The sequence below is a fragment of the Hypomesus nipponensis genome, chromosome 9, assembly GCF_054491055.1.
Source record: "Hypomesus nipponensis isolate SF chromosome 9, ASM5449105v1, whole genome shotgun sequence".
In the NCBI taxonomy this organism is placed as follows: Eukaryota; Metazoa; Chordata; class Actinopteri; order Osmeriformes; family Osmeridae; genus Hypomesus; species Hypomesus nipponensis.
Genome location: NC_140369.1, coordinates 5,652,501 through 5,677,154, shown reverse-complemented (window position 1 = coordinate 5,677,154; position 24,654 = coordinate 5,652,501). Strand labels below are relative to the sequence as shown.

The following is a 24,654-nucleotide window of genomic DNA, read 5'->3' as shown; positions in this document are numbered from 1 at the left end:
GTCTGTCTGTCTGTCTGTCTGTCTGTCTGTCTGTCTGTCTGTCTGTCTGTCTGTCTGTCTGTCTGTCTGTCTGCCTCTCTGTCTGCCTCTCTGTCTGCCTCTCTGTCTACCTCTCTGTCTGCCTCTCTGTCTGCCTGCCTGCCTGCCTGCCTGCCTGCCTGCCTGCCTGTCTCTCTGTCTGCCTCTCTGTCTGCCTCTCTGTCTGCCTGTCTGTCTGCCTGTCTGTCTGCCTGTATGCTGGTCAGTCAGTCATCTGCCATCTCTCTGCCTGCACTGTTGCCTGTCTGTGTGTGTAGGTGTGTGTGCAAGGGGTACGTGTGGGAATGTGTGTGTTTGTCTGTGTGGGAATAGCTGGGTGTGATGGTTCTGTATTAGTCAGTAATGTGGTCCTAATAAGCCAGGTCTCTCCTTAGGGAGCAGATAAGACAGTAATTGTTAAAGTGTTTTATCTGATGGGGACAGCCACAGAGGTAGCTGGAGACAGAGTGAGTCACTATGATGCTGCAGCCAAGAGCACACACACACACTACAGTTTGAATCCTGACAATTCTTGATTGACTATCAATCAACTCTTTAACAACCCATTACAAAAGACAGATGACAGACAGACAGCTAGACGGAAACACACACAGAGAGACAAACTGACACATGGAGAGACAGACAAACTGACAGGCTGACGTACAGAGACAGACAAACTGACAGGCTGACGTACAGAGACAGACAAACTGACAGGCTGACGTACAGAGACAGACAAACTGACAGGCTGACGTACAGAGACAGACAAACTGACAGGCTGACGTACAGAGACAGACAAACTGACAGGCTGACGTACAGAGACAGACAAACTGACAGGCTGACGTACAGAGACAGGGAGACTAAGTGACAGAAGGATGAGAGAGAGGAAGGACAGAGACAGAATAACCGACAGATACACCGACAAAGAAAAAGAGAGGAAGAGAGCCAAAGGTAGAGAGACAGATAGAAGGAGAGGGGAAGAGAGATACAGCAGAAGAGAGAGGGATGATTGGGGGAGTGACTGTTTCTGTGTCACCCCGTTTAGTCACTCCGCTTCTGTGCTCCCCAGCGGAGTCACACGACCCTTGGGGCGTCACAACACAGTGTGACATTAACCGACGCTATGAATCAACATCCAGAAATAGCACCTCGGCCGTCTGACCAATGGGATGGCTCCCAGGGTTCAGAGACACAAGCTGGCCACAGACTGAACTGTGATTGGTCCGATTAGCCATTGTCAAAACCAATGGTGTTCAAATCAGGGGCCGGAGGTGGTGCTGTTTCACTGCTGATTTTAAACCCTCAACCTGAACTGATTGATAGATGAGTGTCACTGATTGACCAGGGCCTATTCTAGGATTGCCCAGGGTCTAGTTCTAGTCACCTTTGGGTTTGTCAGCAGTTTGTTTAACAGAGAAATCTAACCCTGTTGCTCTCATGTACCTCTCACCAAACAGATGGAGGGCTTATTCAGCCTGTCTTCTCCTGCGAAGGCCTGGGAAGTTCAGAATTGGTCCAGGTGGAGCAGCTCTGGGCCCGCAGTTTGTGCTCCGATTAAACTGAAGCCCTTCAGGGCGACAGACGCTCACCAAGTCAGTGGACAGCTGTCTGTCTTTCAGATGACTGGAGGAAAGTGAGCTCTAGCTGTCTGTCTGACTGACTAACTCTTTGCCTATCTACTTGTCTGTCTGTCTGTCTGTCAGCCTGCTTGCCTGCCTTTTAGTCTGCTGGATCAAACAGCCAAACAACTGATTTTTCATTAGCGTGCCTTTAAAGCCTCCTCCCTTCCCTTCCCCTCCCCTCGGCGGCCATGTTGTTTTGGTGGCACGCTGCAGCCCTGTGATAATGACCCCTGGACAACCTTGCCGAGGAGGATTTTATTGGCTCTGACGGGAGCACAGGATATACCCTGAACTCAGAGAAAACACACACAGTTTTCATTACATAAACGTACTACATCTCCTCTCCTATACACATAGCACATTCATATCCTTATACAAAGATAAGGCATTTGAAGGTCTGTGGTCTGTGGTTAGTGTAGACTCTGGGATCTGTAGTTTAGGAGAATTTGTAGTGCAGGATTAGTGTCAACTGTCTAGGTCTAGGAGACCCGCCTATGCAATTTCCAGGCGAGGGTGGCAGTCACATGATAAATCAAGGGGAAAGCACACCCTTTTTTTACAGAAACAGACAGATGATGTCATCACATGGGGAGAAGAAGAACTGTCAAATCACCATCTGTTCCTCATCTGACTGAACAACAAGCATTCCAGTACTGCATCCTTGTCAGCCTGGACTTCTCTGTAATAAGAATATGACTAGCTAAATAAATAAAGGTTGTGTTTGTGCTCCAGACGCTGTCACGCTTCTCCTTCTCCTTCTCTCTCCCTCTTTTTGTAATTTTCCTCTTATTTCTCCTTTTCCTTCTCCCTTTCCTTCTTCTTCCTCCTCTCCTCCCTTCCCCTCTCACACTTCCTATCCATCTGTTGTCGTCTTTCTTCCACTCCCTTTCCCTCCACTGGGCTCCATCATATCGTGGGGCATTGGAATGTCAGATGCTTGCTGTGAAGATTGGAAGGTTGAATGTTTTTTTTTTTTTTAACTTTTTTGCCATGTGGTATTTGAAATAAAGTTACAAAAAAAACAAACGAGAAACATATTTTTGGAAGGTTGAATGTTTTTTAGTTTTGTTTAAAAAAACATTTTTGCTGTGTGTGTGGAAAAAATGTTTCTAAAAGGTCAAAAGGTTGACATTTATTTTGGGGAAAGTACGTTCGCAAAAACACAAAAAAAATAATGAAAACATTTCAATTTTTTTGTTGTTGAAAGGTTTAAAAAAGGTTTGAAAAAACCTTGGAAAGCTGGAATGTTTTTTGTTTAGTTTTATTTCTAAAAAACCTTGTTGTCATGTGTGTGGAAACAAAAGGTAAAACAAATAACAAAAAAACAAATAAAACAAATAAAATATTTCCAAAGGTTTACATTTAGATCGGGGAAAAAACGTTCAAAAAGTTTCAAAAGGTTTAAAAAATGTTTTTGCGTCAGTGATGAGGACTCTACTGTACTCTATTGTACTCTGCTTTAATCTACTCTGTTTTAGGCTTCTCTGTTCTCACCTCTCCTCCTTTTGTCATCTCTGGGTAAGATGGAGGACGGACACCCCCACCTCTCTCCTCCTCTTCTCCTCACTCCTCCCATCCTCCCCCTCTCCTCACTCTTCCCATCCTCTTCTTCTCCTCACTCCTCCCATCCTCCCCCTCTCCTCACTCCTCCCATCCTCCCCCTCTCCTCACTCCTCCCATCCTCCCCCTCTCCTCACTCCTCCCATCCTCCCCCTCTCCTCACTCCTCCCATCCTCCCCCTCTCCTCACTCCTCCCATCCCATCCAGTAATGAAACAACTGATGATTGCCCAGAAAATAAAGGCTAATTTTACTCTGGTGACAGGAAAGCATTCATTATCCTAGCTAAAAATACACACACACACACACACACACACTTGCCTCTATAATTTAAGTGTTTAATATTAACATCTATTCTATCTACATCTATCTAACATCATTAACGTCTTCAATGTGCAGATAATTTACTGACTCGATTACTAGGCTATACTAGAGCCAGAAGATGTGATGTCATCGAGGCTAATAAATCCCTGGCTTTTCTGCGGACAACCCTCCCCACACACACACACACACACACATCTTCCTGGTGGTGTGAGATGCAGAATGTCTGAGGTTGTGTTATGTAAGGTGTACTGGGCTCAGCAGGAGAGAAGAAGGGCTGCACCAACCCTTCAGCCCATTACCCCAGGGCTCAGCACTGAGCAGTGTGACGGATCGCTTGTGTGTGTGTGTGTGTGTGTGTGCAAGCTTTTTCCATTATAAGTTAGTGCGAAAAAAACACAGCAATGTGTGTCTGTTCCTGTACTTATGTGTTTGTATCTGGAAGAGAAGGAGGGGGAGAGAGAGAGACAGTCAGCGTGTGTGTGTGTACTCCCCTTGCTCTCACTCCTTGTGATTTCTAACTATGCTTTGATCTCTGAAGGTTTGCACTTTAGTGCACTTCTAGTATGGTAGGACACGATTTGCATGGATAATAAATACAGTGAACACAATAGCATGTCTGTTTGAATAAATGTAGCATATTAGGATGTCTATTAAAGTAGGGTGAAGACATTCTGTACAATCAATGGGGAGGAAAATAACAGCAATCGAAGAAACTAGCATTTTCTAATTGGCTTGGTATTTCTTGTGCTATATTGTTAGTAAACCCCTCCGTATGAACAGGCTTGGATGTTCTGTCACAGATTAACACGATTGGGAAGCATAGTGCATGAGTGTGTTTCTGTGTGTGAGGATTGTGGGTGTCGTTCTATTATTATCTCTGCAACAGAAAAATCTAGGTTGCTAAAACACGCAGAGGCGTGCAAGCACACACACACTCTCACACACACACACACATCTACGCACATACACACCCAAACAAGGGCATGAAGCAAATCACAACAATGTAGTACATATAACACACATACACACACACATCCCTACACAGACACACAGACACACACACATAAACAACACAAACACACATCAGAAGCGGTACACATACCATCTTCTACATCGTGCACCTACAGGCTATGAACAGCTCTATATCTCCGGTGGCTCCTGAAGCAGAAACTGATGCATTCTCAAAGCACTGAGGGCCCGAAGAAGCCACGCTTGCTACTGACAGGAAGTGACACGTCTTCAATAGCGTGGTGTCTAAAGTCTACAGGGAGAGGTGAGTGCAGCTCTCCAATCAGTCAACAAAGAACAACACTCACACTCACATACACACGCACACACACACACACACACACACTGAGAGACACGACAACAGCCACTAAGGGCATGTTCTCAGACAAGACCATGTCAAACCTGGTCAAACACCATCACGGTGTATCACCTACTAGCTAGCTGACACCCTGCCGGGGGGGTGTGGGGTGTGTGGTCAGGGTTAGGGTTACTTTGGAACAATGGAACAGCTATTGGACAGTTGGTCCTTCAGGGCCTCTACTTTGTTAAGGTCTGTCTGTACAACACCTCTACGTCAACAGTGCTAAAGCCCGCGGTTGCTACGGTTACGCTACCATGTAGGTGACCCTGTGGTTGTGGATATGGAGGAGGGTGAAGCTGCATTTGTAACAAATATATGCTCTGAGACTCGTGTCTTCCAGCTTGCCATTTCGTGAACGTTGAGATCATGTACTGCCATTCACTGTAGTAGCACTCGAAGAGGTAGACAATAGAATTCAAACATCCTTCAGAGTTGACTGTTTAGGTGTTTAGACATCTACACACTCTATACACCCTTTTGAAACATCGCCCCTCGGAGATCTGAGCCTGTGGGTTTAGAATGGGAATGTGTTTCGACCAGGAAGCAGTGGTGGGGTTGTGTCTATCTCAAAGCGTCCAGGATTGGACACACCAAGGTGTTGGCCATCGGGGCGACTCACGGTGGAGCAGCAGATGAAGACGATGATGAAGGAGCCGATGACCCCTCCGATCCCCACCATCCAGGTCATCCTGAGGAACAGGATCACGCCGAAGATGTTCTGGATGCAGGGCAGGTACACACCCATCAGAGTGCCCAGCTGGGGAGCCTGGGAGGAGGGAGACGAGGAAGATGGAGAGAGATGGAGAGAGAGAGAGAGAGAGAGAGAGAGAGAGGACGACAGAAGGACAGAAGGAGTAGTTACCTTCATGACTGTCACCTGTGTCTGATTGCGTTATGTACTGTAAGTGTTCTTTCAGCACCTAAGCTTCAACGAGAAATAAACACAGACCAGGAAAGAGGCATTGAGTGAGAAAGAGAGAGAGAGAAAGATTTTAACACTTTTCTGTGTGTTGGTTACGAAAATGGCAAGTTGTGAAAGAGGTGAGAGAAAAGATGATAACGTTCCCCTCCTTTCTTCAATCCTTCCCTCATGAAGGAGTTGTGGTGCTGGGGCTGGTTCTGGGGCTGGTTCTGGGGATAGTTCTGGGGATAGTTCTGTGGCTGGTTCTGGGGCTAGTTCTGGGGATGGTTCTGTGGCTGGTTCTGTGGCTGGTTCTGGGGCTAGTTCTGGGGCTAGTTCTGGGGCTAGTTCTGGGGCTAGTTCTGGGGCTGGTTCTGTTCTGGACCCCTAGTGTCCTCATCTCAGCTGGCCTTTCAAGTTGCTTGTATGGAACACATTCAATTACCAATCATACCTAGCTACGAAGCTGTGCTGAGGGCCCCAGAAAGATTAATGGAAGGTTTCACCTCCTGAAGGTTTTTGGGGGGAGGGATGTGTGTGCTCCTAAGAGTGTGTGTGTGCGTGTGTGTGCTTGTGTGAGTGTGCTTGTGTGTGTATGCTTGTGTGTAGTGTACCTAATGGTGTGTACTAAAGTTGAAGGACACCCCATTTGACCTGATTGTGTAATGGACACGTTCATTTCTTGCTCAAGGACAAGTCAGCCAATAGAAGGTAATAGCACCAATATCCATTCTCCTAAGTGATGGAGCAGACCTGATGTGTCACATCAGAGGATAATAGGCACAGCAGTTGTTCAGTCCAGTTCCAATGCTGCCTGGCCAAATCCAGTAACTTAAATGAGGAGAAAGTGTAACACAAGTGAAACAATCGAGTAAGGCTACAGTGAAACAATCCATTCATGTAAACAAGGTATGACTGCATTTGTGTTGCTTAGAATGCTGTGAAATCAATAATATTTCCATGCTTGAGTTGGATTCAAAGATGAATAAGGACCATGATAATTCAGCCAGCTCTCACATCGACAGAACAAGGCGAGGACATGTGAGCAGCTACAGCTGAAGCTCACACACCTAACCACTTGGGTGTGACAAACTATGTTTTTATACTTACTTGTAGGACTAATACTACATACTCTACATGAACTACGGATGGTGTCACAGCTAAGTTAGCAAATCATCGGGCTGTTTATTCTGTTTGAACCAGTGGAGTGGCCCTTAAAATCAAATCGAATGCACTTATACATTTACATTTAGTCGTTTAGCAGACGCTCTTATCCAGACAACGTACAATACAGTCCAAAAATATTTGATACATTAATTGGATTTTGGTCAAAAAAAGGACAGTAGAAGCTGCTGTTAGGGAGTCAGGTGGCTGAGCGGTGAGGGAGTCAGGCTAGTAATCAGAAGGTTGCCGGATCGATTCCCCACCGTGCCAAATGATGTTGTGTTCTTGGGCAGTGCACTTCACCCTACTTGCCTCGGGAGAATGTCCCTGTACTTACTGTAAGTCGCTCTGGATAAAAGCATTTGAAGTATATGACTAAATGTAAATGTGTTAGGACGGCTTCTGAACTCAGTGAGGAGAGAACCTTCCAGACAGCACTCTGAAGATGTAGCAGATGTCGACGAGAGGAACCGGACTTTTAATCGAATCATCTGAGGGAAAAACAGGCGTGGTGACGAGAACCTGGCAGTAAATGAGTCATATTATGCATGCAAATTGCGGGTGCCTTCCGTGTGATTTGATTAGAGCTTTTTGGCTTCCAATATTAATAAGGGATGTATTTATTGAAAGATGCAAGTCTTAACAAGTCACACCAACAAATTCTAAGTCTCCAAATCACCAGAGAAATAGCTACACATACGGTGAGAGTAAGGGAGAGCGAGAGAAAGAGTGTAAGAAAGAGTGAAAGAAAGAGTGGAAGATAGTGGAGATAGTGCTCTAATTATAGAACAAGACACTCACTGAGTCTTAAATCAACTGTACAAATAAAACATCTAACTAAACATTTGATCTTCTCTGCCTTTTCACGTTCACCCACAGAGAATGAAAAGAGAGAAGAAAAAAAAAGAAATAAGCACAAACCAGCAGTAGCAACACTCAAGCTGCAGGTCCTGGGATTTGAACCTCGGTGTCCACAGGTTGGAACATGTGTTCAAGGCTAGGCACCTTGTCAGCCTGCTCCTGCTTTATGCTTTAAACAGACCAAAACAGTCCCTCATCACATGGCCTGTGGGAGCAGAGCTGAACAAACCTCCTCCATCTCTGTCATCTCCCCATTCCTACTTCTAAAAGCTAGCACAACGTGCCTGTGACAGCAACATGCACTAGCAAGGGAACCATATGCTAGGTATTATCCCAGAAAGGCAAATAGCTAACAACTAGCCTTGCGGCTGTAGCTAAAGATTAGCACAGCTAGCTTGGTGGTGACGTTATGCTAATGAGAAAGAGCCTGCTGTGGCCTTCAGTATGAGGGGGAGAAAGAGTCGTTCATCACTGTCATGCCAGGATTGAATCTCAATAAAGTTTAGTTTTAAATAATTCAACACTCCCCTCATACTGTTTCCCAGCACCTTATGAAGATTGCTGTTGGATATCTCTGTCACATTGACAGTGTGGTAAACAGTCAAATGGCATTTAGGTTTTGGTAATGAACTGCACTGACATCTACTCTGCATGTCCAAAATGTTAGAATTTGCATAACCACTTATTCATCACAGTGATAGAACATGACTAGAAATAGATCTAGTTATTAGATAAACAACACTACATAGCTAGTAATTAAATATATAATATGTCATTTAAATTTGGTGGCACAAAGGATTGTTATTACTAGCTCAATTGATTTGTTATGTCTATCGTACATGAGCGACCAACATATATTTGTTCATACCGTTTATTTTATATCTCTTGGTAAAAAATACATTCAAATCATAATCAAATAAAAAACTGTTGACTCACATCCAAGACAATCAGTTTAAAAACAACTTCTGGTTCTATATGACCCTGTCACTGATATAATCCTGTCACTGATATGACCCTGTCACTGATATGATCCTGTCACTGATATGACCCTGTCACTGATCTGATCCTGTCACTGATATGACCCTGTCACTGATATGATCCTGTCACTGATATGACCCTGTCACTGATATGATCCTGTCACTGATATGACCCTGTCACTGATATGATCCTGTCACTTTCTGCCCTGGCCCCCAAGACACCTGTGGTGCGCTTGATTGAGTTCATTCTGTACGATAAAACCTAGAGAGCCATTCCGGAAGCAGCAACGTTGAGTTAAACCAAACATACCTAAACACTCAGGTCCCTCCCTCCTTCCCTTACCTCGGCTCCTACAGCTCCTGTACGCATTAGCAGTCAGGTGTTGCAGAGAGAAAGGCAGCCCTGCCATCAGCACTTTGGTGCAACACTCAGAAGTGCTGAAACTGCAGAAACAGCATCAGGTAGGTGGAGCAGGGGTCAGATTCTTATAACAGGCACATTATTAGACACAACACCTTGTCATCCCCCATTTACATAGGCACACAATAACGTACGCAACACCGCATATCCAGCCGGGAAATGAAAAGTCCTTTCAAGGTGGTCCCTGGCCCTCGCATGAAATATGATTTCTAAAGCTTCAATGGCCCCCGGAGTGCTTTGATGTCGAGTGGGACAATACAGGTTCACCACAGCGCTTGGTGAGTCTCCTGTCCTTCGCTGCGTCGACACCTCAGAGGGCGAGCGAAACAAATCAGAGAGAGAGAGAGGCGCTGGACAAAAGACTTCTGAACAACCCCCCCCCCCCCCCCCGTGTGCAGGGCTGCTGGTGTGACCGTCCTCACGACCTCGACAACTACCCTCAACGCCCCGCTTGCTAAACAAGGGTTAGCAACCAAGGGTTCATAAACGACTTTGCACACAAATAGTAAATAGTATGATACATGTTTAATATACAGTGTAGTATTGCTTTAGGAAAGGCAGCAAGTTTCCCCCATAATACTACCTTGGAAAATGAATTCTACAAAACAGAGTCTCTAATTGGAGAGTTGTGCTGTTGATGAGATATTCAGACACAGTTTTGCTCCCATCTGGGCCCCTGATAGCGTTCATTTTGACCACACAACTTCCAAGGCTGTCTAAACACCTGGGATGAATTCAGTCATCGAAAACAAAATGGAGTGGGATCTGTAATGGTGGCTCTGTAATGACTTAACACGGAGGAACAGCAGCAGACGGGCGCCCGTCTCTGTGTGTTATTGAATCAACATCTCTCCTGTGGGGAATAGATAGACTTGGTGTTTATAGTTAGCCACAGCGCAGCTCTGGCTTCACTCTCATTCAATTGGCTTTTCATTTTGCAGGGCGGGAGAGCTCAGTCACGGGCATGGATCCTGGGGAATATGTAGGGGGGGTGGTGGTGGTGGGGGAAGCTGGAGAGGGGCTGGTGGCTGGGGAAGGAGGGGGGGCTGGAGAGGGGCTCATGGCTGGTGATTTCCCCAGGGACTGGGCTAGTTTAAGCAGAGGGACCAATTGCTGCATCACAGCCACAGGTAAGCAGGCAGTATGGAGGGAAGGAGGAGGGAGGAAGGAGGGGTGGAACAGCTGCCCAACTGCCCCCTGGGATTCAGAGTCAAGCCAGAGATGACTGGCTCAGATGTTCTACTGCCATTGCATTACAGACCACTTCAGCTCAGCTGCACCAGGACAAGTATCTAGCCCCTGGACTCCAGCCTCTGCCAACCTCCTGCCTTTAGCCCCAGCCCCTTCCCCAGCCCCTTCCCCAGCCCCTTCCCCAGCCTCAGCCCCAGCCTCAGCCGTAGTCCCAGCTCCATTCTCCAGTCTTTATCTTCCTGATTGCCATAGCCTGGGGGGAGAACGTGTCGGAGAGAAAGAGGTCAAACAGTGGGAGGGTTCAGATGCTGCAGTTCCTGGTGTACTGATGTGCTGTAGGGAGGTGGGCTGTAAGGACGAAAGGAACGGAGGAGAGAGGGAGAGGGGGAGACAGAGAGGAGAGGCGCACTGTCAGCTTGTAATGGCATCTTCATGCTCTGCTTGGCAAACAGGAGCTGATAGGCCCAGTGTGTTTCTGCTCAGGTGTGCTGAATTATTAACCCGGAGCAGAGAGGAGAAGACCATCACCCTCCACACTCTACTGTGGATGAACTAGTCATGTAGCGGTCAGTGTGTATGTGTGTGTGTGTGTGTGGGGGGGGGGGGCAGAAAGAAAGGAGTATTAAAAGAATACACTGACCTGCTTCAGCTCATAAAAGCTGCATGTATCTGACAGCTGGAAGAGGCCAGTGAGGCTGTCCTGTTTGCTAGAATATCCAGAGCTATGAAACATCTCGTTCCTGACGCTATTGTGTCTCCAGCGGGTCTGTGCGTTTAAGTGGAACCATACGTACGCTGTGAAATCTCTACTTAACTCCGTGATCAGCCCTGTCAAATACGGAAGCTACTGTACAGCAACATGAAGTGACATTAATCAAGAAACAACCTTCAGAGAACTAGCGTCGTGCATACTAATGTAAGACAGGCTCCTAATGGGAGGACAGGGGGGAGGGATGAGAGAGGGATGAGAGGGAGAGAGAGGATGAGGGGGAGGGAGGGAGGAGCAGCCTGGAAACCCAGCCACCAGGAAGAGAAGCAACATCAAAGGAGGGGCGCAGGATTCTTCATCACACCCCTGCAGAAGAGCTCTCAGAGGAAGTTGAGGAAGGGAGGAAGGGAAAGGAAGGGATGTGGGGGTTAGGCACCCCACCACAAGGGAAGAGGAGGGTAACAAAGAAACATGAGGAGGAAGGAAGGGGGAAAAGGATAAGGGGAGAAGAAGATAAGACCAAAAAAAGGAGAGAGAAAGGAGGATAAGGAGAGAGTCGGAAATGAGAGAGAGAAATAAAGAGAGAGAGAGAGAGGGAGAGAGAGAGATAGGGAGAGGGAGAGAGGGAGAGGGAGTGTCTCCCTTTCTGTTCGTCTCCATGTAAAGCCGTGTGTCCTCCAGACTGTCCCCTGGTGTCATTGGCCACCAGACTCTCTAATCTCTGCTTCCACACTGCAGAGACTTCACAATGATACGCCCTCTCTATCTATCTCTCCCTCACTCGCTCCTTCAGGTAAACAGAGACAGAGTTAGAGAGACAGAGACAGAGAGAGGAAGAGGAAGAGGGAGAGGAGGCCGAGGAGAGAGAGGAAGAAGAGAAAGACAACGAGACAGAAGGAGGAGAGGGGAAACAGGGAGCAGGAGAGAGCCGAAGGAGGGAGGCCGAGCGAGAGATAGAGAGGATGGAGGAAAGAGGAGAGCTTGTGGGAATGATAGCACACTGCGCCGACAGCGGGCAGTCTTAATGAAGAGTGTCGTTGCAGCGATGAGGAAATTGCCTCTGGAATGACTTTCTGATTGGAGTAGCAGCTGCCTGCTGCAGACAGGAGCTTGGTTAACAACCTGGAGGGTCGTAGTGACATAGGGGAGATTAGCCCTGAACCAGCACCCAGAGAGGCACCAATGCCCAGACTAGCAGACTTCCGCTCCCTAAACACATGTAAATGACCCTCGAGACCAAGGTTCCAGATCATGGGATTTTGCCGCTGTTCTCCCGCAGTCGGCTTCCTCCATCCGTCCAAAACACAACATTTACATTTAACAGACGCTCTTATCCAGAGCGACTTACGGTAAGTAAAGGGACATTCCCCCAGAGGCAAGTAGGGTGAAGTGCCTTGCCCAAGGACACAACGTGTTTTGCACCACAGGGAATCGAACTGGCAACCTTCAGATTACTAGCCCGATTCTCTAACCGCTCAGCCACCTGACTCCAACATGCTCCTAAAGGCGGGCTTGATGACCCAGCAATGTCCTCAGGAGGACTGAGACAAAATCTTTTCGGAAACTTGGCTGACTTAGTTCACTTAATAAGTTAAAAGAACACTGGTGCACTTTGACTATTGTGAAGAATCGCCAACCAGAGGGAAGGCAGGAGGGGAAAACCAAGGAGAGGGAGGAAGGGTGAATAGGGAGAGACTGGAGGAGTAGACCCCAGGCATGATGAGTCCCTCTGTCCTCTGTCCTGTCAAGCCTTTTTGGTTGGACGTGCTGGGAGACAGAGCAGAGGTCATCCCTAGCTGGAGGCAGTGGGTCAGAACAGTCCAGCCAGCCAGACAGGCAGCGACACAGATTCAACTCTAACTCCAGCAGTTACAACTTGGACCCACTGTGCAGGGACAACAGATCTTGCCGATCTTGCTAAATGTTTGGGTCAGTGTCGTGTTGTGTGGTTCTGAGCGAAACTCAGGCCGGATAAGACTTGTCTTGCTTTTCTGAGCAGAAGGCCAGGTGTGGTGCTTGTGCTTGTGTGGGCACGGCTTGGCACCAGCAGAGGGCCTACCTTGATGGGTTTCTTGGGGGGCTGCTCCTCGTTGTTCTCGGCCTCCTCATGCTCCTTGCTGCCCTGGGGCAGGTTGGAGTAGTTGGCCAGGCTACTGAGCAGTGACGACACCATGGGACTGGTGTCCATCTCTTCCTACACACACACACACACACACACACACACACACACACACACACAGGCACACACACACACACACACACAGGCAGACACACACACACGCACACACACACAGGCACACAAACACACACACAGACACAATGTCAGAAAATGGATGCCACATTGAGCCAAGCCTTTGAGGTTCAAAAAATGAGTTTTTTTCCAGTGTTGAAAGGTTGGATCTAATCCAAAAGCCAAAATGATACCAAATCCATTTTGCTTTGCTGTGTTGGTATCAGGTATCAGTTTAACTTGAAATCCCTTCAGGATACCTGAACTTTTCTGAATTTAGTTTTCTGTGTTCCAGTGAAGTAAATGGACATTGTTCAAGCTTTTTTCTGTAGCAGTTTTTTACGTGCCTGTATTAACCTGAGGTCCCCACTCGCCCTTCAGATGATAATTACCCTCATTAATCGATGTCAAGCCCCTTATTCAATCACAAGCCGAATCAAGGAGGTGTGTGTGTGTGTGTGTGCGTGTGCGTGCGTGTGCATGCGTGTCTGTGCGCACCTCAAACAAGGCCATGTGCTTGCTGTCATACTGCTGGCTCTTCTCTGCTGCATCGCTGCTGTTGATGAACGGACTGCTTTCCTTGGGGTTACCGTCACCTAGGAGATACAAACACACACACACAAAGAAAAATATGTAATTAGAACATGTTTTACTCCCAAGCGGAGGATTAGACAAACTCTAGACAGGTGTGAGTAGAGTTTATCTCGAGACAAAGTCATTTGATGGCGGCGGCTTCATAATCAACATCAGCATCAACACTGCATGACAGACATGTTATCCAGGGTCATTATTCATGATGACTGTTATCAGGACCTGGTTGTCTGTATGTTTCTCCCTCCGTATGATCAAGGCCATGTGGCAGACACGCCCCCTTTCCTCCAAGACACGCCCCCTCTCCTCCCCCGCCGGAACCAACGGTGATGTCATCGCCGTGACAGCGTGTTGCCGGCGCTCTGCAGCTGAGGCATCTAGCGAGGGTGGCTCGCGTTCAAGTCTTCGAAATCACCGCCCCCCCCAGGCACAAGGAATACCCCCCCAAATGAGGCACTGTGTTTAATGTCCTCTCGGAAATAGGGGGTGGGTGGGGGGGGGGGGAGTTGAAGACCAAGGTGTTGACTGAGGCTGGCCTGTGACAGTCATTCTGTCCTGGTGTGTGGGTTTGGCTAAACCTCCAGGCATGTTGCCCTGACGATGCTGCGACGTTCAAACGATGTGCCACAAACACGGAGATCTGAGACAGACCTCAATCAGAAACACTCTCTCTCTCTCTCTCTCTCTCTCTCTCTCTCTCTCTTTCCCTCTGTATCTCTCTCTCTCTCTCTTTCCCTCTGTATCTCTCTCTCTCTCCTGGGGTCATGTGTTGGAACGAGCGCCATACTGCGCCTTGCGTCTGAGCTATTTTGAGAGAGGCCACGGCAGCCATGACGCTCGGGGGAGGGCATGCTCGCTGCCGGCCCCCTCAGCACTCACACGCTCTCCTCCCTAAGAGAGAGCGAGGAGGGAGGGGAGGAGGAGAGGACAGCCAGAGACATGGAGGGAGAGGACAGTGTTGGGAGAGGTAGAGAGGTGGAGGGAGGAGAGAGAGGACAGTGAGAGATGGATGTAGAGGGAGGGGACGGTGGAGGGAGATGTAGAGAGGTGGAGGCAGGGGACGGTGGAGGGAGATGTAGAGAGGTGGATGGAGGGGGAGAGACAGAGATAGATCGAGTCGATGGGAGCTGGGAAGACAGAGAAGGGAGGAGGATGTAGAGATGGGGAGATACGGACAATTGACAGGGAACATACACCGCACACAGGAAAGAACAATCAGAATGGCTAGGTAGAGAGAGAGAGAGAGAGAGAGAGAGAGAGAGAGAGAGAGAGAGAGAGAGAGAGAGAGAGAGAGAGAGAGAGAGAGAGAGAGAGAGAGAGAAGAGAGCACAAGAGAGAGCACAAGAGAGAGCACAAGAGAGAGAGATAGATAGAACGAGGCTGAAAGAGACTGTGCTAAAAGATGAAAAGCATTTGCAGTACTACTTAGACTTCAGCAGGCTTCATCCCACACCTAGACCAGAATACACACTCTGGCTATAAGGTAGGCAAGGCCGTGGGTTGGGGAGCCTCTTGTCTATGAACACCCCAGCAGGCCAGGCCAGCCTGCAGGTTGGAGCTGCATGGGGCTCTGTGGGCCAGATAAGGTGCACGACTGATCAACCCAAACCGGAAATAAACATTGAGCTTGATCCTTAACGCCGTGAATATGCCTCAGTGTACACAATCACACATTCCATCCATAAACAGACTCACACGCGCATACACAGACACACATGGTCACATTTTTGCACGCACGCATGCACACGGGAAAATGTTGGACCACACACCCACACAGTTGGCTGACAGTTCTCCGAGGTACAGCTCTTAACAAAGCCAGGGACGAGGGATGACACAGTAGTCATGTGGTGGTTGTCAGGGTAACGCCCTGAGGGGGCGACACACAGCCCTCCCGTCCTAAAATCACAGATCTCTCCATGGAACATTCCTCCTGATAGCCAATTAACTCAAACTCAGACATCAAAGGGATGCTGACTGTTCTAGAAGACTGAAGCTTCTGGTAATCACCGCGGTGACCATCTCCCCTCACTTATCCCAGATCTCTCATCTCTCATCGCTCGTCAATCTGACGGTGACCCTGGGCAACCAGCCAGAGATTTGGTGAACCGGGTATCTGCAGAGATGAAACTGCACCCCCGTCGACATCAATGGACTGAAACAAAACCATATCCTGAGAGGGTATGCATTTACTGGATAAAGAAATGCAACAAAAAAACTTTGCAAAGACTACCTTAATATCCACCGTTCACAGTCCAGGAAGTATTCCATTGATCACAATTATTACAAAGACGTTTTGAAATGATTTCTTAAAACAGCAGATAATCAGTTCAAAATCCCATAATGTGGCCTCAGACATACAATCAGTGATTTGTCTGATGTTTTTGAGGTACTATGATCTCATAAAGTTTGCTAAGTACTCTGAACCATAAAGATAGGCTCCAGAATGTGTTAATCCTTGTGCTGCCTTCGGGTCACATGGCCCAAGGACACAACATAATTTTGCACGGCTGGGAATCAAACTGGCAACCTTCAGATTACTAGCCTGACTCCCTCACCGCTCAGCCATCTGACTCCCATCCCATAGCGAATCATCGTTGTGTTTACCCAATTTTACCCAAAACAAAAACAATTTTTGGTTTTTTTGTTTTAACCTTCGCAACATGGGGGTCTGAGACAGCCCAACGGTTAAAAGAAAAGGCTTCACATACAATGGTGGGTCACAATGACTGATGGGTAAGAATGACCCGAAGATAACACAAGGGTTAAGTCATTTTCATGTTTGCAGATGCCTTAGCGGTGATGCAACACATTTGAAATCAGTCAGTGTGATACATGTCCAGTCCATGCTCAGACACGTAGTGATGGTCCACAGGCGTGCAGCATTCCATTTCAGAAAGACAAACACACACACCCTCTCAGAGGCTGTTAGCTAGGTCCGATTCTGACTGGCAGCTGGTGTCTGTGTCAGTCTGTGACCTCCAAAATGTGTCTCTGCGTCTCGTTGATAACCGTCATCCTTGCACGTGTGTGTATTTGTGTATGCATGTGTGTGTGGCCTCCTGCATGTGTGTGTGTGTGTGTGTGTTTGATAGCCCCCCTGCCAGCTACACGACATCCTCTAATGTGGTGACAAGCCAAGCGTCTCGTCAGCCCTTAATGAGGCATGGGAAATCACCATCGGATGGGTTAGCCCTATGGTGACATCATCACCCTCGGGAATTCAGGGACCCCCGTCAGGCACCGATGGGACTCTATGCATGGGTCAAATACGCAGTGCAAATATTTGAACTACTTGAGATACTTTGAACAGAGAGGTGTCCCCCATGGTGTCTGTGTTCTCAAGGATCTGCAGCCCAGCTTCATACATTTCTGCCTGCGGTTCAGCTAACTGTTCACATCCTAGCTAGGCTACAGGCCTGCTAGCAGACAGTGCTAAATAGTTTAGCTTCAATGCTGGAAGTCTGTCACCTAGCTAGCTTAGCCTCTGTGCTAAAGGGCTTTCACCTAGCTAGCTTAGGCTTTCTGATAGAGGGGCATAACCTAGCTTAGCCCACCTACTCGGGGTCTGTAACCTAGCTTATCCTGTCTGCTAGCAGTGTGTACTGTGTGTATGCTACACAGAAAAGCCTACAGGTTTGCTAGTGGTGTGTATCCTAGCAAGCTTGATTCCAAATTCCAAGCTGGGGGAGCAGGTTTTGTGGCAGTGCAGCCAGGGAAAGAGAGGACTGCTGAGGGATTGAGCCCGAGAAGCTGTGTGTGTGTGTGTGTGTGTGTGTGTGTGTGTGTGTGTAGCTATCTGCGCTAAGCCCCAGTGGAGCCTAGGAACATAGGTAGAGTGGTGTGTGTCTGTGTGTGGATGTGTGTGAGCGTGTGTGTGTGTGTGTGTGGGGGAGGCTGACCCTGTGAGGGGTCTGTACAGAGCTACATCCCTCCTAATGCTCGGGAGGTTGTCCTGGGGGAGGGTGGGTGCAGTAATTGGTAACCTGTAGAGCTTGACAGGGCTGGGAGGAAGGAGCCAGAAGGGAGGGAGGATGAGAGGAAGAACAAATATAAGAGTGCCATGCATTAAGAGACCAGGGAGAAGCAAAGAGGATAGACAACAAAATAGAGAGAAGACAGAAAGACGAATGTCTGTATAGCCTTGGCCAAAAGTATTGGGAGCAACATACATTTTGTGTTTGCAAAGCTTGCTGGGCCTTGGCATGAAATGATTGCTAACATAATTTCAGTAAGTCAAATCATCAGCACAGGGGAAAGTGTGAACTAATTCTAGCCAGGTGAAATCACTCTATCATTCTGATTGGATTTTAAGAGCAGATTGACTGCTGGAAAATAGGGGACGATTTGCATATATTGAAAATGTGCCTTATTGTATTCTATAGAAACATATGAAACATGTGAAAACATTTTCCTCAAATACTGAAACCAGCAAACTTTGCAAAACATTGTCATTGCCAAAACTTATGGCCATGACTGTAGAAAGAGAGGAGAGAGGGAGCACTTTTTCATCATGAGGTCATGGTTTACAAACTCTCCTAAACTTCCGAGCGGCCAGCTAACCAATTTATCTCAGAAACATAATTCCCCCCTCAATGCTTAACTGGTGCCAGCAGTGCCCATCACGATCCAGTTTTTATTACACTTGGCACATCTCTGGACAAGGAGCACCACTAGAGTACTCAGCAGACTGTGACAGAAGGAAATAAGGTGGTGAGAGAGGGAGAGGGAGAGAGACAAAGAGAGTAGGGTAGAAAGAAAAGAGGGGGGGAGGGGGTAGTTATTGCCAAGTCTGATTGGATAACGACGAGTTCTCCACTCGCCAGGTCTGATCTAAAGTGATAGGCTATCATCTGGCTGGGTCTGTGGCAAGCCCCGTGATAGAATCATGCAGGTGTGAATCTCAGCAGAACACATTAACACCTCAGCTGCCTCTGTGGACTCCCTCTCCTCGGCTTTCTCCATCCCTCCATCCCCGCTTACTGTCTACCAGTATCCCCAGTGGGAGAGAAAAGCAATCTAGCCACAGCCCAGGTGACGAGAGTGTACACAAGGGTGAGGTCACCATCTCAGAGCTTCTGTCAACACCCCCCCTCTCATCTCCTGTCCTGTTCTCTCCTCTCCCTTCCCTCCTCTCCCTGCTCTCCTCTTCGCTCCTCTCCTCCCTTCTCCCCCCCCCCCTCTTTTCTCTTCTCTGTTGACAGCTAGACAGCAGGGAACTGCACTGCTGAGTGCAGCGGGTGGACAGACACAGAAAACCCATCTCACCAAGACCAGGACGCTACCCTGAGGAGGAGGTGGAGAGAGAGAGGTAGAGAGAGGCAGAGAAGTAGAGAGGTAGAGAGGGAGAGAGGGAGAGAGAGGGAGAGAGGTAGAGAGGGAGAGAGGGAGAGAGAGGGAGAGAGGTAGAGAGGGAGAGAGGGAGAGAGGTAGAGAGGTAGAGAGGGAGAGAGGGAGAGAGGGTGAGAGGGAGAGAGGGAGAGAGGGAGAGAGGGAGAGAGGGAGAGAGAGGGAGAGAGGGAGAGAGGTAGAGAGGGAGAGAGGTAGAGAGAGGGAGAGAGAGAAGTGAGCATGTGTGTAAAAACGAGCAGCTGTCAAATGAGTGAGTGTATGTGTGCGAGGGTGTAAGCGTGTGTTATTTGTCGTGTGTATGTGTGTGTGTGTGTACAGAGGACATATCAAACAGATCATTTCACTTCAAAAGACCCTTTAGTGTCCTTTTGAAGTGGACAAATTCTCTTTATCATACAACAGCGAGCAGCAGTCGCTGCCGCTCGACATTGGTTCAAACGCTCAAGCCTCTTCCTAGCTGCCTTACACATGCAAGGGGGTCCAGTCTGAGTCAGATGACAATCACATGTGTGAACTGTGTTCTAGTCAACACAGGACAGGCTGAGTCCCACTCAACTTTAAGTGCAAACATCTTAGTTATTAGCTTGCTTAAGTCCATTTGGCTGCTAGTGCACCAAAGTGTGCACTTATAATAGCGTGTCGTCTACTTAAATGAAGTAACTACAAACGCCATTTGTAATAGAAACATGTGGAAACAAGACAATCACTTTGGGTTGGATGTGCAGTTTTTGCCGTGTAGATGAACGTCCATTTACATTTACATTTAGTCATTTAGCAGACGCTCTTATACAGAGCGACTTACAGTAAATATAGGGACATTCCCCCCGAGGCAAGTAGGGTGAAGTGCCTTGCCCAAGGACACAACGTAATTTTTGCATGGTGGGGAATCGATCCGGCAACCTTCTGATTACTAGCCCGACTCCCTCACCGCCCAGCCATCTGACAATTTTTCACGAGAATTTTCAGTTGGATAAGCGCCTCTCATGTGGTTCTCCTGTTATCCCTGCCAACAAGCACTAAGACAGGTCTAAATGTGGTAGAATACTGGATGCTAGAATATGGCAGGCACATCTCTAGTCTCATCAGCTCTCCCCTGGCTGGTACTGAATGGGGCTCGTCCAAAAGCAATGGCCAGGAATCCCAGTTGATGACGCTACAGTACATGCAATCCGATACTTTAATAATTCATCCTTTGGAATCATATGCATGGTTAGCCTTCATACTTAAGCCAAGCATCCCTTCCAGACAGTTTCCCACTAAAAGCCTTACACCCAAAACCTCCTCAGGATCCCAGCTTTCGCTTGTTTTGACTGCCAGCTCAGCGCCACCCAGGCACTCACGTTTCTATAGTGATAGGTTTGGTTTCTCTATGAGCTGGATCAGTTATACGCTGCTCTGCACTGCACAACCACCAGCTGTGGATGAGCCTGCCACAAACATTCATATACGTCCCAATCAAAGATGTGCCGTTTCTACAGCAACGGGGAGAGGCAGAAAAGGTCAAGATCCAGTCCAGTGTGGTCAGTATGTGTGTGTGTGTGTGTGTGTTTATATATAGATCAGACATGATGAGGAAAATTTATGAGGCTATAAACTTCAAGAGGGGAGTCACAAGACCAAGGAAAGACTATCTCTCTCTCTTTCTCTCTCTCTCTCTCTCTCTCTCTCTCTCTCTCTCTCTCTCTCTTTCTCTCTTTCTCTCTCTCTCGCTCGCTCTCTCTCTCTCTCTCTCTCTCTCTCTCTCACTCGCTCTCTCTCTCTCTCTCACTCTCTCTCTCTCTCTCTCTCTCTCTCTCTCTCTCTCTCTCTCTCTCTCTCTCTCTCTCACTCTCTCTCTCTCTCTCGCTCTTTCTGCTTCTCGTTCTCAGGTCTGGCCAGGTCTGATAAGACTCCTACAGTCAGGATATATCTGCTGCTTCAGTAGAGGAGCATTACCTGGCCACGCTAACATTGCCCAACCTTTTTACTGATACCCTGTGTGTGTGTGCATGTGTGTATGAGTGTGTGTATGCGGTGTGTGTAAGCCCCACCGCAAGGCTGAGACCTGCTTGTAAGGCTAATCTTCCAGGCATTTCTACTCTCTGGAGGATAAATAAATAATGGACAGCGTTCAGGATAGACAGAGATGAGAGAACACAGCTTACACTGTGCTCCTCAAAAACAGACAGACAGGCGGACAGACAGACAGGCGGACAGACAGACAGAGAGCAAGATAGACAGAGACAGTCAGGCAGGTGTGTATTAGTGTGTGTATCTATGTACGTTTGTGCTTGTGTGTTTGTGATTGTGTGTTTGTGATTGTGTGTTTGTGAGAGTCTGCATGAGCCCTGGTGGGACTACTGACTCACACGATGGAGCGTCTAGCTTTGATTGCTCTTGAATTATGCATAATATCTCTCCATGGTGTGTGTGTGTACCTCTCTATTGTGTGTGTGTGTGTGTGTGTGTATGGAGCTAAGCCAGGGACTGCAGAGGCAGTGACAGTGACTGATATCTGCTTTAGACTGTTTTGCCCTTCTCAAACACAAAACACACGCGCGCACACACACTTCCAGTGAGATGGATGTGTCCTTGTCAGCAGGCCTATCTGAAGGTTAACAACATTACCTAACACTCTCTACATGTTTAATTGGCTGCCTCACAGCATATGAAAAAAACACAGTCTGGAACTTTGTTACTTTCATGTGAGTTCTACCACACACACACACACACACAGAGGTAAAATAACTGGTTTGGAGAGAGCATCACCCAGACAACACATCAGAGTTAAACTGTTGTCTGAATTGTTGAATGTTGTCCCCCTCCCTCCCTCCCTCCCTCCCTCCCTCCCTCCCTCCCTCCCTCCCTCCCTCCCTCCCTCCCTCCCTCCCTCCCTCCCTCCCTCCCTCCCTCCCTCCCTCCCTCCCTCCCTCCCTCCCTCCCTCCCTCCCTCCCTCCCTCCCTCCCTCCCTCCCTCCCTCCTTCCCTCCCTCCCTCCCTCCCTCCCTCTCTCAGTTACATCATGCCTGTCTATGGCCTCGTCTCCCTCTGCGTCTGGCAGGATGATAAGGGCCCCCGGAGAGTTCCGTAGCGGAATGGAACAGCAAAGCCTGGAAGGTCCTCGCTGAGGCAGAGTCTCAGGGGGGCCGTGGGTAGGAGGGGGCAGGGGTATGTGGAGGGTGGTGGGGAGGGTAGGGGCGTAGGGGGGGCAACAACCAATGGTGGATGAGGGGCGTGTGTTCTGGAAATATGTGCTGGCTCATGGCAGCATAGCTGCATGGGGGCGTGAACGCTGCTCGTTACTCTTGGTGACAGGAAGCAGGTAGCAGGTGATCCATCTCTCTCTCTCTCGCTCTCTCTCTCTCTCTCTCTTTCCCTCTCCAGAGATGTGATCAACTGCTGCCAAGATGCCAGGGAGTCCAATGCCACCATTTTGGTTGGTCCTTGTTGCCTGTTGGAATGTCATCCAGGTTATTGGCTCTCTAATCGCTAATCAACAGGAGGGTTCACTGAGATTAGTGACTCAGATTCACAGTGTCAACACAGCTGACACAAGGTACATGTTGCTATGGAGACACGAGGAGAGGGAAGCACATTCCAGCCAATAGAGATTAGAATATCTAAATGTCTAACTAAATACAACATTTACCTTACTGTTTTAGATGAGAGAAAGAACAGAAAAAGCCAATGAGCATCTCAATTCCTAACTCTAAAAGGCACCTTGACACCTGATATAGTCGTGTATGATGTAGTTTGATGCCGGGTTAAGCTGGAGGATTTGTTGCCAGACTTATGTGAGTCAGTCTTTACATTTGTACTGGGGAAGGTTAAGATGAGTTCACCTAAATGCTTAGCATCGCTGGTATTGTTCTACTATTGTTCTGTCATCCAGACTCTAAACCATCCCATTTAGCCGTAGTCTGAACGATACAACAAGCTGGCTAAATGTTGGGAATATTACATTTCTGGGTTTGTGTGACGGCGTGTGTGTGTGTGTGTGTGTGCTTCTCGGTGAGAATAAAAAGATGTGCTGTGAACAGCCAAGCATGCAGAACCCATCACTCACCAGCTAACACCCAGTACCTCCCCCCACCACACACATACACACACACACACACACACCCACACACACACACTCTGCAGGATGACTGACACCAATGAGGACAGTCCAGCTGAATAAAACATGAATTCAAACACACTGTCAGGAGACTTCTCTGGATGTGACAGATGTGTGTGTGCGCGCGCATGTATGCCTTTCTGTGTGTGTTTGTGTATGTGTGTGTTTGTGAGATTTACATGTTTATGTATCCATAAGACTCTCTCAACCTCCTTTCCAATAGTATGCCTAATAACCTGTTGGAAAACCATCAAAACAAAGCAAAGCAAAGCCAAGCTAAGCAGGGCAGAGCAGGGCAGAGCGAGGCAGGGCATGTCTTCATTTCTGGCCAGTTGGAGATTACATGTTCATCCCTGTGCTGCCTGAGGCCGTCCTGCCGCCTGGGCAAGTCTCCCAGTCACTCAGGTGGACAGCAGTGGTCAGGCTCAGCACAGGCCTGCGGTAAACAACCACCGCGGCTGCATGAGTCACGGAGCTCGCTAGCTAACTAGCGTATGTTACATCATGATACAGTACAGAACATCCTGTTGTGGCCTGTCTCTTAGCCCTGCTAACTAAGAGGGGGAGATATCTCCCTGGTAACCTGTGTTGTCTCTCCTCTTCTCACCCCCTCCCCTCCGCTCTCCACCCAGTTTCTCTCCTCTTCCACAGTCCTGTGAGCAGCTGTTGGTTGAATGCAGCAGGAGTTTGATCGGTCTCCGGGATTAAGACTCTAGTCTCTCTCTCTGTCTCTCTCACTCTCTTTTTCTCTCTTGGTCTCTTTCTCTCCCTCTTTTCTGAGCCCCACCAGATGTGAAGAGAGTTAAGTAGACTTGCTCTTGGTATAAGTACACTTGGCCATATTTTAAGTACACTTGGCCTGGGCTTAAGTACACAAGTGGCCCCTCCCTGACCGCCCCTGGAGAGCACTAGAAAGGGGATCCTGTCATGACTGGAATCTGACTGGTCCAACTGGATCCTACTGAATACCTGGAGAGAAGTCTCCTGCTCATCTCCCCTCCTCTCTTTTCTCCTCTCCTCTCCTCTCCTCTCCTCTCCTCCTAATGTGGACATTGCATGTCTCTCTCTGTAGCATCCCTCCTGCTGTGAGCTGTTCTGAAGAGACGGTCTTGCTGCTGCAATGCAGTGTGTCTCTGCATTTATGCGTGTGTGTGTGTGTGTACATGCGCAAATGCTTTAACAGTGTCCTCTCCTTCAAGAGCTGACCTCTGTTTACCTATCATGTACCGGCACCCCAACACACACCCACACACACTCACACACATACACACACCC

General features: G+C 48.2%; 1 protein-coding gene across 3 annotated transcripts in view; it reads right to left on the bottom strand.

Annotated features, from left to right (window-relative positions):
• Positions 1-24,654, bottom strand: part of slc12a5a (solute carrier family 12 member 5a) — an 85,928-nt gene that overhangs the window by 11,757 nt on the left and 49,517 nt on the right. For all 3 annotated transcript variants that reach the window (XM_084704374.1, XM_084704375.1, XM_084704376.1), the window contains exons 2-4: positions 13,842-13,939; positions 13,173-13,307; positions 5,509-5,655 (exon numbers count right to left, since the gene is read on the bottom strand). In XM_084704374.1, the coding sequence (XP_084560500.1) occupies positions 5,509-5,655; positions 13,173-13,307; positions 13,842-13,939 (380 nt within the window). The remainder of the gene's footprint in view (positions 1-5,508; positions 5,656-13,172; positions 13,308-13,841; positions 13,940-24,654) is intronic.